This window comes from Grammomys surdaster, unplaced genomic scaffold (assembly GCF_004785775.1).
Source record: "Grammomys surdaster isolate TR1022 unplaced genomic scaffold, NIH_TR_1.0 98, whole genome shotgun sequence".
Taxonomy (NCBI): domain Eukaryota; kingdom Metazoa; phylum Chordata; class Mammalia; order Rodentia; family Muridae; genus Grammomys; species Grammomys surdaster.
This window is the reverse complement of record NW_021604577.1, coordinates 13,638,046-13,651,489: the sequence shown is the minus strand read 5'-3', so window position 1 is coordinate 13,651,489 and position 13,444 is coordinate 13,638,046. Positions and strand designations below refer to the sequence as shown.

Sequence of the window (13,444 nt, the reverse complement as noted above, 5' to 3'; positions counted from 1 at the left end):
TGCCCCTGTCCACACCTTAGCCATGGCAGCTACCCACCGCCACCGCCACCGCCGCCACCAAACGTCAGGAGCCACGCGCGACCGCGAAAAACCCAGTCCCGGGGCCAGCCGCTTCCTGCCCTCGGGGTCAGGGATCCCCACCCCGGGCTGCGGGACCGCGGCGGCGCGCGGCTGACCCCGGCGGGGGGATCCCGGAACCGGCGGCCGAGCGCGTGCGGCCGCGGCGGGGAGGGGCGAGGCGGGGAGTTTCCGCCCGCCTGGCGAGCGCGGCGGCTCCGAGCGGTCGCCGGCCTCTGCGGGCCCCGCCGCCGGCCGGTCCCACGCGGTCCCCACGGCGCGCGGGGGAGGGGAGGGGCGGCCCGGCCACCCGTCACGGGTCCCGGAGAGAAAAGAGGAGACGAGACAGACAAAAGGGCGCTGGGGGGGGGGGGGCCGTCCCCGCTGCCCCGCGGCCGGCCTTACTCGTAGTGGCGGAAGATCTCGTTGGTGACTTTACAGTAGAAAACTTCCTCGTCCGGCCGCAGGTCCCCCGGCGGCTTCTGCCTCACGAACGGCTTTCGGTGAAGCAGCGGCATCTCCCGGCTGCGCGCGTCCGCCCGCGTCCCTAGGCAAATTGGAGGGAAAGGAAAGCCGGTAAGATCGGGGAGCGCCCGGGGCGGCTCGGCTGCCTTTTGTGTGACAGACCAGTCCGGTCCTCCCCGCCGCCGAGGTGCCGCGTCTGTCGGGCGGCCGCGGCCCCGGCGCGCCCCGCGGGCACCTCACAATGGGGCGGACGCCCCGCGGCGGGCAGTGCGGCGGCTCCCTCCCCCCAGCGCCGCTCCCGGGACTCGCAACGTGCTCGCTCGACGCATCCCGGAGCCGGGCGGCCGCGGACCCCGGGCGCCGCCGCGCTTTGTTCCCGGTTCCCCGGGACGCCGGCAGGCGAGCCCCTCACCTGCGAGCACTTGCCCGCCGCCGCACCTTCCCACGAGGAACGCCGCGAGGGCCCGGCCCGCCCCGCCCCGGAGTCTCTCCCCACCGCCGCCGCCGCCGCCGCCGCCGCCGCTCGCGCTGCCACTGCCGGGCTCCGCGCGGGGAACTCGTCCCGCCGGCACTTCCCCGCCTCTCCGCGCTCCCGGGAAGTTTCTGAGCTACTTTCGGCTCTGAAGGAGGAAGAGCAGTGGGGAGGAGCTTTTCGCTTCTCGCTTCTACCTTTTTATTGGCTACTGGATGACTTTTACAGCCTGTCACTGATACAGGAAGAGAGGGCGAAGAGCCTGGGAGAGCTACATTATTAATTAATGGAGCAACCCCTCGTGAAGAATCAGAAGCATCCTCCATGTTTGAGATTATCGGCCAGAGGATCTAGGGAAAGCGCTAGTGTTCCTTAAACACATGGCTGACAAAGTAAAGCCTTCATCTTTTCCAGTGGGCCACCCGCGCTCAGCTATTGAACGGAAAAGGGGATTCTGGCTCCGATTTAAATTGCGTTTTGAAGAAGGGAGGACTAAGAAATGAAATTGCTAAAACCCTCAAAGTATTTTGCATGCGTAAACATCCATCTTGAAAGAAAGTACCTTTCTTGACACCACTCCGTCTTAATACTTAAAACAATTCAAAGAGTTTGATAGCTCAGGGAAAGACAGAAGTTTGAAATGCCATCATACTTACAGGATCCCCCACATATTTAAAACTAAACACAGAATTTTTAAAAAGTGTAAGTAACTTATCATCTATAAGTAATTTAAGGTCAATGTTTAGTTCAATTAGAATCTTAACAATGTTAAATTTACTACTGAAATGTCTCATAAAACAATTTCCCATATCAGTAATTTTCATAAATGAAAACAGTTTTAATTCTTATAAGACTTGGGACTTTTGACTTGGAAAGGATATTCTAAATTAGAAATCATTCAGAATGTTCACAAGCTTTTAATATTTTTTGCCATCACTCTGTTTGCTTATTTGCAAATTAACGTGTAAGAATGAGTCTAAAAGTATTCCTGAAGAATAGTCATCCAATAAAATGTTACTTTTTTTCTAATTTCTAATACTGTGAAATGATTTTTAAAACTGGGATCTTCTATAACTATTTGTACTGGGAGGGGGAAATGTTTGAGACTATTTACCAGTTATGAACTTCTCAAACTACTTTTTAGCTGATTATAGAATTAGCAAAACAAAACAGTGAAAGTCTATTCTATGATACTTAAAAATTATTAATAGTATGTATGCACACACATTTCTATATGAGCATAGTCACAGAAGCTTAGAAGTCTCCCAGTGGCAAGTATATGCATAAGCCTGTATGCTTTTCAGAAAAGTACACACTTAAAAAGATTTGGTGTTTTTAAGATTGGCCTTCAAATAATATACAGAATAATAAGTGAGAATTCTCTAGGAAGTAGTTATTAATAGCACCTACAACAGTCACCTAAACTAGAGGCAAGAAGAAAATTTAATTTACAAGGTGTGTGGTGTGTGTGTGTGTGTGTGTGTGTGTGTGTATGTATGTGTGTGATATGCAGGTAACCTAGGGGCCTAAGCATGTGAAGCCCCTAGCCTGAGGTCTAGATTAGCACAGTCCAAAAGCCAAAATTACTAGTAAGCTAGAAATCCAAATACTTCTAGTTTTTAACTTACTGTTTGCTACATTTTAAAAGTTGTTAAAATTATCAAAAAGCAATAAGGTAGGCAGGCAAATGGTTCTGTGGATTAAGACACTTGTCACCAAACCTGACTACATAGGTTCCATTTCCAGAACCCACATAATGGAGAAAACCCACTCCCATAAATTGTCCTTTGACCTCGTTTGTGTCCCCTATCCCAATAAGTAAATATGATTTTAAATCTTTCTTAAAAATTTTAAAAGCAAGTATTTATTTTCTTTTTCTTATAAATACAAGTATTGACTAAATTATTTTATTATGGTATCAAAATTATTTATTTTGTTTATTTTTTAGTTTTTTGAGACAGGGTTTCTCTGTGTAGCCCTGGCTGTCCTGGAACTCACTCTGTAAACCTTGGCTGGCTTCAAACTCAGAAATCTGCCTGCCTCTCCCTCCCAAGTGCTGGGACTAAAGGCATGGGCCACCACTGCCGGGCCAAAATTAATATTTTATTCCTTTATCAAAATACTATCAAAATAAAATTTTCTGTTCTCATACTTAATTTTCTGGGTTACATGTATTTATTTGATTTTTGACTGTTCATAGATTGTTATTTCAGAATTATGTAAACTTAGAAAATTAAAATTTCAGCATATTATCATGTGGAAAAGTTTGTTTTCTTGTGGTCATTAGAATAAGAATGGCCCCCTTAGGCTCAGATATTTGAATGCTTAGTCACCAAGGAGTGGAGTTTGAAAAGATTAGAAAGATTAGGAGGTGTGACCCTGTTGGAGGAACTGTGTCACTGGAGGTGGGCCTTAAGGTTTGAAAAAATCCGGGAAAGCACTTCTCCTTGAGTTGGAGGCCAGTTTGTCCTACAGTGCTACTTCCAGGACAGAGAAATCCTGTCTCAGAAAACAAAAATCAAAACAACAAAAAGAAAAACAACAAAGATTTGCTATTCAAGCTCAGATAGAAATTGAAACAAGGGACTTGATTTTATGGGAAAGACAATTTAGAGTGTGTAATGACTGAGAATCGTTAATGGGGCCTCCAAAATGGTTCACTGGACACGCAAAGACGATGATGCAAGTTGAATGCTGATAGCCCCTCTGACCTCCACATGCACAGCACAGCACAGCACAGCACACATTCATCCATACATCACAGACACACAACAGTAAGTAAATACATTTAAAGTAAAAGAAAATCACAAAGACTATTTATTCACCATGAAAGTGCCACAGGAAACCATAGTTTTTAAAGGTATCTATAAATGAGGAAAGACTAAATATAACAACACAAAGCACAGAATTCACAATATTTGGTTCCATAAAGTAAAAATCAAAAGTTTTGCGTGACAGCAGCTACCACAAAGTTGAAATACAAAAGTCAAATTGGGAAAAAAAAATATTTGCAACTTGTGGACAAATTTCCCTCCTAGATGAAGAATTCTTATAATCACAATCACCCAGGGGAAACAGTAGAAATACAGCTGGCTTTTGAGTCACTCCCAGTCCCATTAGTAAGAGAAATTCAGGCTAGGGCTACACTGAGAGCACAGTTTTCATCTTCTATGTTAGCAAAGCTCACCACCATGTTGACGAGTCTGTGGAAAAGTACATTTCTATAGAGGGGAAGATAGACAAAAAAGTCTACATAAGATTACAAACATGCTAGGAATTCCATGTGTAGGAAGATATTCCACAGGCATCTCGATATGAATATTTAATTTGGTAGTGTTGGAAATGGCAGATTAAAACAAATGGAAATGTCAACAATTACATAAATTATGAGTGGATACAATGGCTAGTATTCGGGCATTAAGAAATGAGGAAGACATTGTAATTGTTACATTTCAAGGAGTTAAAGTTCCTCGTAATTTTCGCTTGTTGGAAGAACTTGAAGAAGGGCAAAAAGGAGTAGGTGATGGTACGGTTAGCTGGGGCCTTGAAGATGATGAAGACATGACACTTACAAGGTGGACAGGCATGATTATTGGGCCACCAAGGACAAACTATGAAAACAGAATATATAGCCTGAAAGTAGAATGTGGATCTAAATACCCAGAAGCTCCTACATCAGATTTGTAACAAAAATTAATATGAATGGAATCAATAACTCCAGTGGAATGGCGGATGCACGGAGCATACCAGTATTAGCAAAATGGCAAAATTCCTATAGCATTAAAGTTGTACTTCAAGAGCTAAGACGTCTTATGATGTCCAAAGAAAATATGAAGTTTCCACAGCCACCAGAAGGACAGACGTACAACAACTAATTTTAGTGGATCTCAAACTTGTCTTAATTCAACAGCTCATGTTATTGTCTTGATTAAATATCACCATGCAAAATACCCACACATTAAGTAAAAGAATTGCAGCTGGTGAACATGACCTGGACAGTCGTAAGAATATATTTAATATATGTACACCTATTATGTTTTCAGGTAACAAGAGAAGTGCAGCGCAATTTTTTTTTTTTTTGTCCTCTTAAAGCACTGTCGTTTAAACATGAACCTGAAGTACTCAAAGTGGAATTCAGGTTTTCAAGACAGGAGCATGTTAAAAAACTGTCAGATGGCCATGGAAACCTTTGTTTTTCTGAAAAGTAAAGTCTCAAGATGGAAGAACAGAAATGGCATGTTTTATCCATCATATTTAAGAGCTGCAGTTGGAATTGTTTAAAGTAGCAGATAGAATGACTAGTCACCAATTGTGTTAATTCTTGAAGCAGTGTGGGTACTGACTACTACTAGTATCTAAAATAGGTTCAGGATTGTTTTGATACCTGTATTTATAATAAAAAGATGTTTGGGGTTTTGAATTTCTGTTAAAAGCTGTTCCCGTTTGTTACGTGTAACAGACATAATCTGTTTACAGTCTTTGTTTAATAAAACATGCTTAGAAGTTTTAAGTGAAGTGAACAAAAAGGAAATAGGTTTATGGATGTATGATTTTGAGATGAAAGTTAGTCTTAAAATGTAAATAAAATGTGGAATGTGTCTTCAGAAAAAAAAAGAAATGAGGAAGAACAAAAGATACACAAACATTTTATAGCTTGATATCCTTACATATCTGCTTGATATTAAAATACATCTAAGGGCTACAGAGACGGCAACTGCTGCTCGTGTAAAGGACTCAGGTTCAATTCCCAGTACCCATATGGTTTCTTATAATGTTAACTATAGTTCCAAAGGATCTGATGCCTCTTCCAGACCTTCATGGGCACTCACATGATACACATACAAACATGCAGGCAAAGCACTCATACACACAAATCTAAAAGCAAACACTAAGACACATCTGGAAGGATAGTCTCCAAAGGACACTGGCTGCCTCTGGGCAGATAGAAGGTGGCTAGCAGATTGAGCCGAAAGGTAGACTCTTCACTGAAGAAAGATACACTGATTGTTTTTAAAGATACACTGATTGAAGATAAAAGGGGAAGACAAAGACAGGTAACTGACAGAAATATTTACTTTCTAATAGGAAAGAAGAGTCAAATAAGTTTAGAACTATTAAAAAATTATAAAAATAGAATTTTATAAAAATGTACATACCTTATATAAATATATAAATAAATAATAAATTTATAAACATTTTAAATACCTGTGTTACGTGTATCACACAGAGCCGTGCATGGTGCCCCTCTATGACAGGAGTTTGGCACACATTTGTTGTTTGGGTCAGTGATTAAATAGATGTACAAAACAGAAATTTAATTTGATTATATTATTTGATGCAGAGTCAGGTGAACACCTGCTTTCATTTTAATATGGAGATAGAATGTCCATCATACATCTAAAATCTACCTGGATTGTAGCTTACAGGATAAATTGTTACTATGTTCAGCCAAATCTATTGTTCTTTTAAGAGACGAGATATACAAGGAATAAATCAGTGGCTTTAAAATATGGATTACAGAGTTCCCTTTAATCAATAGCAAAACGGAGTTTTACAGTTTCACTAATATCTGACATGTCATTTACTGACTAATTGTTACTGGAGTAGAAAATATTAGGATATATTTGTTCTTCTTTTATTTTCCCCTTTGTGTTCATGCTGCAGTCTACAAGCAGGGATCATTGAAACTCTTACTACTTGATTTTTAATTTTAAAAAAAAATTCAGGACAATGCCTGGAACACAGCAAGTATGCAAAACCCACTGGGGAAGAATACTGCCTGTATCATATTTCTGAAAGTACTTAGAATAGTATTTCTTACCATTTGGCTTCTATAGTTGGAACTGGATTGCCAAGAAATGCTATTTTGACATCAAGAACTGGCCATCTGGCTTTACAAGGAGTACACTCATGTGGTAACACATATATCCAGAGACTTCATGGCAGCAAAGGAGAGGCACAGAGCAGCTGAATTCAGAAGCCAGCCGTGAATATAGTTTGTAAATAAATTCTAACCTAAGAATCCCACATGAAGCATGCTAATCCCATAAGCTCCTGGAAATGGAAACACTTAGGATTTTCTCCCTTTTAGGTCGGTTACCAGTACCCGCTCTAGAACCTGGAAGTCGTGCGGCCTCTGTGGTTTCTGTTGTCTTCGTGTTTGCTTCCTTACTTAGCACAGTTGAGATTTATTTTTCCAGCTATATTTCTCTTTACAGACTGAAAGGAAAGTTCTGGCTCAACCAGTTGACCACTTGTCTACAACTTTGTAGCCCTCACACTCCGAACGCCTGGCCTTTAGAATCTAGTTCACCTAGATTCCAGTTTGACCAAGTATCTTTTCCAAGTCAAGTACAAATATCAAACCTCTCTGTATTTTTTTTTTACTTAAAAAACAGATGTATTTGTTTGTTTCACAATGAGTGTTTGCCTGCATGTATGTATGTATGTATGCGCGCATGTATGTATGTGTGTATGTATGCATGTATACATGTATGTGTGCCACTTGTGAGCACTGTCTGTGGAAGCCAAGCAGGGTGTGTCAGAGCCTCTAGAGATGGGTTTACAGATGATTGCTAGTCGTGCATGGGTGCTGGGACTCTCGTATGGATCCTCGAAAGAACAGCAAGCGCTTTAACCACCGAGCCATCTCTCCAGCTCCAAACTTTCCAATATTAACTATTTTGCCTGTCTCAAACTGCCGCCTTAAAATAACAACCTCATACTTAGCTCTAGCGTGGTAGGCAGAGTAAGGCCTCCAGAGGCGCCCATGTCTGTATGTTAGTTTACACAAGATACTCACAAGTGTAATTACGGCTAAGGACCTTGAGATGGGCAGATTGCCTTGTGTCCCCCAGTTGCATCTAACCTAACTACAGGAGTTCTTACAAGCAGACACTTTGCAACTATGCTTAATTTTTTTTTTTTTGATACTCTCCTGAGGGGAACCCAGAGCCTAACACATTAGGTAAGCACTTCCCGGCTGAGCTATGGCCCCAGTCCCTAACTGTGGTTAGAAAGAGTAGAAGATGATTGCACAAAAGTCAGAGACATGTGGCACTGCTGGTTTTGGATGAAGAAACTAGGTCAAAAGCCAAGGAATGTCGTTATCTCTAGTCAAGGTTTCCACAACAGGCTGCGTCGCCAGCCTGTGTGGTTGTCTCTAGAAGCTAGAATCGGGCAAGGTTATCCCCTAAAAAGGTCCAAAAGGTGTACACCCCTTCTATACTTTTATTTTAACCTGCTGAGACCTAGTTTGGACACCTGACTTAACTAAATGTGTGGCAGTTAACATAAATTTACACTGGCAATATAACATTAAAAGATCCAGTTTAGAGTCTGAAAATATTTGTAATACTCGCAGATGTTTAACGATTTCTGTTGTCATTCATATTTTGCATACGGCTATGCAAACAGCTCTCGGGTGTTCGTTATTTGATTGTTGCCCGTGTCATGAGATCAGATGTGGGGATCCCCCCCCCCACTTGTGCAGTCATGTCCATACTCAGACTTTAGATCCAGAAGCTTTTCAGTTTATAGTTGTGCAGCCTGTACACTCATACACGTGCAAATTGGCATGCACACAGTCAGAGGATGATCATAAAGGCACAAAACCATTTTCCTGATTAGATTCCATCTTCTCAGACCCCTGTGGGGATCTTTCTCTCTTCAATCACCTTTCTCTAAATAGCAGCTTCTTCACCGCAGGGATCTATGCCCCTAGGCTCTGAAATAGAGCAGGTCTGTTTCACAGGGGCTGGGAGGACTAAGCCTGTTGGCTTTTATCCTCCTCCTTCCCTTCTCAACCCATATTTTAAAAAGATCTATGAGCCTTCCCCATTCTCTGTACTTGTGGCATCTTTACCTATCCTCTGTACTTCCTTTTTTTGCTACTGAAACTGCACTTGAATCTGACTCCTGTCTGACAAATCCAATAGACTCTACCCAGGGAAGACATCAGTCCACTCCTTAGCATCTTCTCTCTCCTAGTCTCAGTGACCCAGTCTTTTTCCTGAAACATTCTGAATCTGCCTGGTATCAGTCTGTTCACTATGCCCTGGTGTTTCCAAGCTACCTGCTATCTCTTCCCTCTCTTTCCCCTCAGAGAAGCCCTTCCCAAATCTGTCTCCCTACGCCGGTCCTGAGTACAATAGCTGTTCCCGTTCTCACTGAACATGAGCTCCTCCAGGGTCTTCTTCTTTTTTCTTGGGGATCCTGTATCAGCTTCCTGATGACTTAAATGATGAGTGACTCTCAAGACTGACATTATCGAGATGAGTCTGGTAGTGGGTACTGGATCTGGCAGAGCCTTCAAGGCAGGGAAACTACTGGGGGAGAGGAGGTAGCAGCTTAGTCACAGTATGAGCCTACTGCAGCCCTCCCTCGAGGGCTCTCACTCCCTGCGGCCTCCAAGTACCTGCTGTCAGCTGTGCTCTGCAACAGACAGCGTGTCCTGACTCTTTCCAGAAGGGAGCCTGCGTGGCATTTATTATGATGTATTACCGTAAGCACTAGTGTTTATCTGTTATTGTGCCTTCTCTGTAAATTAAACTTTGTCCTCGTATGACTGTGTCAGTGATGGCATGCTAAGGGAAGAAGAAAAGATTTCAGGCCAGGGAGTCTAGACTAGCAGTAGCAGCATTGGCAGAAATGTGGTGATCAAGAATAGACTAGGGCCGGGAGGGAGAGGAAATATCGCACTCTGTGCACTGTGTACTGTGGTGGCTCCTGCCTTCCTGAGGCAGGTGGATCGTGTGAATTCAAAGCCAGGCTAGGCCACAGAGTGAGCCTTTGTCTCAAAAACGTTAATAATAATAATAAATTTCCAGAAATAGGAAATAAGAATGTTCTGAAATTGATAGATTTACCTATAAGCCCATTAGTCAAATCTGTTTCCACTCTTCCCTTTCTTCAAGTAACCCCCCACCCAGCCAAGTGCCTGCCTACTCAGGGAGTTCAGCAGAGCTATGGGAGACCTCAGCGTTGTGACCATTTCTAGACATTACCAAAAAGCTGCTGTCTAGTCAGGGGTCTTTGCCGACCCCCTGCTTGTCTTTGAAGGCATCCCACGCTGACTTTGTTGAGTGTGCCCTACAGCAGGTTTTTCTAGGCAACCTCTTTCCCACTTTGCTGAAGGCTCTGACCCGAGTTCCTTCACTTTTTGCTCTAACCTTTATCCTCAGCAATTGCTTCCACCCTGCTTTATTTACAGAGCCTGGGCCATGTTGCATGTCCTCTTTTTTCAATACAAATTCCTCATTTTTCTCCTCCCCAAGAGTTTAATATGCACTGTTATAGTTAACGTCAGTGGTCACCCTGATCCATCTGGGACTAGGGAAGCTGTTCAATTGCCCATAGGTCAGTCCTCCATTGGATTGACCTGTGAGCATGTCTGTAGAGCATTTCCTTGATTGCAGATTGATGTAAGAGGGCTCAGCCCACTGTGGGTAATACCAATCCAGGCGGGTGGCCCGGGGCTGTAAAAGGAAAGTAACTGAGGGACTGAAAGGAACTTCTGGCCGTGGCATTTATTACAGCAACAGACAGCAAACTAGAACACGTACCTTTGGCATGTTTTGTCCACCTTAGGTCCTTCCTTATTCCTGGATGTCTCTTTCTCTAATACCTCTCCCCTTCTTAGTGTTTTCCTTTGGTCTATGGTCTCTTACCATACCCCAGCCTCACTTATCCTGACACACTTTAGGACTTCACATTGATTCCTGAGGAGGAACCTAATCGTATCCCTCTCTTGTGTCTTATCCCTGCATGCAGGTGGTCAAAGGGCAGCTTGCAGGAGTCATCCTCTCCTCCCAGTAGATAGGTCCTGGCAGTTTAACTCAGGTTCTTAGGACTGGCAGCAGGTGCCTTTAACCACTGAACAATCCTGCCTTCATTCTGTTTGTGTTACTAAGTGTTCTCTACAAGTTCCTGTAGTCTTAGTTTGAATTCTTGCTATGTTTTGTTTGTGTTTTTATCAAGTGCACACGCACACACACACACACACATTTATATAAAGAGTGTGTGTGTGTGTGCGAGCGCGAGAGTACACTGTGAGTTTTTGAGTAATGAATTTCCTTATTTATTTTGGTACTGAGGGTTGAACCAAGGCCTCAGAAAGGCAGTGAGTGCATCACCACTGAACAACATGCCAAGCTCTTTTTATTTTATTGTATCTTATTTTACACAGGATCATACTTAGTTGCCCAGATTGGCCTCCAACTTGTGATCCTCCTGCCTCAGTCTCCTAAGAAGATGAGTTACAGGAGTGTACCACCCTTCCTGTTCATGTAGGTAACAAATTGTTTGATAAATTAATCATAAAGCTTTTACAAAAGAAAAAAGCAATAATGTAATGTTGCTTTGCTGTTGTCTCTTTCCTTTTTTGTTTGTTTGTTTGTTTGTTTGGTTGGTTGGTTGGTTGGTTGGTTGGTTGGTTTTTCGAGACAGAGTTTCTCTGTATAGCCCTGGCTGTCCTGGAACTCACTCTGTAGACCAGGCTGGCCTCAAACTCAGAAATCCACCTGCCTCTGCTTCCCAAGTGCTGGGATTAAAGGCATGTGCCACCACTGCCCGGCCTGTTGTCTCTTTCCAAGGAGTTAAATTGTGAATGTAAATTCACTTAAGAGTTGACTCTTGGTCACCAGCCAGGTTTTTCTCTCCCCACCTTTTCTTTTAAGTTGTTTCTTTGAGACAGAGTCTCCTATGGCTTAGGCTGGCCTGAACTCCTGATTCTCCTGTTTCTACTTCCCAATGCTGGGATCCACAGGCTTGTACCACTATGCCCAGATAAAAGCTAGAATGTTCCAGATGCCCACACAGCACATATACCGTTTGAGACTGTAAGCCAAGAGTCATGGGCAATCCTTACAGCAGTGGGCATAGACGTGAGCATGAGAAATAGGTAGTCAAGGTGGAAACATGGAAGGTTCCATGAAAACACTTCTTTCCTCATTATTTAAACTCAGTCTTCCACCATAAATATATTTACTTTGTGTCCTAGAACTTTCTGATAGGAGAGGTGGTATTGTCTTCTACTAGGTACATATGCTTTTCTGACTCCTTGTATTCTAAAAAGTAAGTGTTTACTCCTATCCCACAATAAATGAACTGCTTCCCTATTGGTTTTTTGTTTGTTTATTTTGAGACGTCGTCTCACTGTCTAGCCTTGGCTAGACTGGAACTCACTATATAGACGAGGCTAGCCTTGAACTCACAGAGATCTGCCACTGATGCCTTCAAGTGCTGAGAGCAAAGGCATGTGCCATCATGCCTGGTGGTCTAATCCTGCTTGGTTAGAAAAACTGCACAGAAAATAATGATATGTCTTTGACTTGAAGAACTAAGGAATCAAATATTTAAGACATATCAAATATTAGGAAAAATTTTAAAAGATAATTTTATAAAAACGAAATCTGGCCATGTATAATGTCATATTCTTCTGTGAGTTCAAGATCAGACCATTCTACAGTGTTATTTCCAGGCCAGCCAGAGCTCTCAAAACAAAACAAAAGAAAAACCACCGCCACCACCACACCCTCACCCCCACTCCACACACGGACTATGATACAGTGGTAGTGAATCCTCTGTACTTGGGGAAGCTGGCAGGGGATCACGAGTTTGAGACTAACCTAGTCTACAAAATAAGGTCTTGCCTCAACCAAGGACCGGGACAGTGAGATGGTTCAGAAGGTAGTGTTTGCTATGCAAACCTAGTGACCTGAATTCAGTCCCTGGAACCCGTATACAGTTGGGAGGAGATAACAACCTAAAGTTGTCCTCTGATGGCTACATTATACAGTAGTATCCACACACAATACTTCTAATAGTACCAGAGTTTGTTTGCTTATTTATTTATTTATTTATTTATTTATTTTTATTTTCTCTCTCTCTTTTTTTTTTTTTTTTATTTTTTTGAGTCAGGGTTTCTCTGTGTAGCCCTGGCTGTCCTGGAACTCACTCTGTAGACCAGGCTGTCCTCGAACTCAGAAATCCGCCTGCCTCTGCCTCCCAAGTGCTGGGATTAAAGGCCTGCGCCACCACTGCCCGGCATTTTTTTGTTTTTTGGGGGGTTTTTTTGTTTTTGTTTTTTTTGTTGTTTTTGTTTTTGAGACAGGATTTCTCTGTATAACCCTGGCTGTCTCAGAATTCACTGTAGGTCAGGCTGGCCTCAAACTCAGAGATATTGCCTGCCTCTGCTTCAGGAGTGAGTACCAGGATTAAAGGCACTCGCTACCACCACCCAGTTCTCAATAATTTCTTAATTAAAATAAAAAAAATGGCTTGGGAAGTGATTCACTGCAGACACATGCCTAACATACGGAGGGCCCCAAGTTTAATTCCCAGCACTACAAAAAATAAAAAAGGTACAAAAATTAAATTTAAAAATCTCTTAAACACGTTGCCAGTACTAACCTGAAGAACAATGAAGTCATAATGACTCAGATGAAAGGT

General features: G+C 42.9%; 1 protein-coding gene and 1 pseudogene across 1 annotated transcript in view; one reads left to right on the top strand and one right to left on the bottom strand.

Moving 5' to 3' along the window:
- Positions 1-1,121, bottom strand: part of Baz1a (bromodomain adjacent to zinc finger domain 1A) — an 87,956-nt gene extending 86,835 nt beyond the window's left edge. The window contains exons 1-2 of the mRNA XM_028781608.1: positions 935-1,121; positions 463-604 (exon numbers count right to left, since the gene is read on the bottom strand). Coding sequence (XP_028637441.1) covers positions 463-575 — 113 coding nt within the window. The 5' untranslated portion in view covers positions 576-604; positions 935-1,121. The remainder of the gene's footprint in view (positions 1-462; positions 605-934) is intronic.
- Positions 1,122-3,516: 2,395 nt separating this feature from the next.
- LOC114633757 lies at positions 3,517-4,963 on the top strand (annotated as a pseudogene).
- Positions 4,964-13,444: the final 8,481 nt, after the last annotated feature.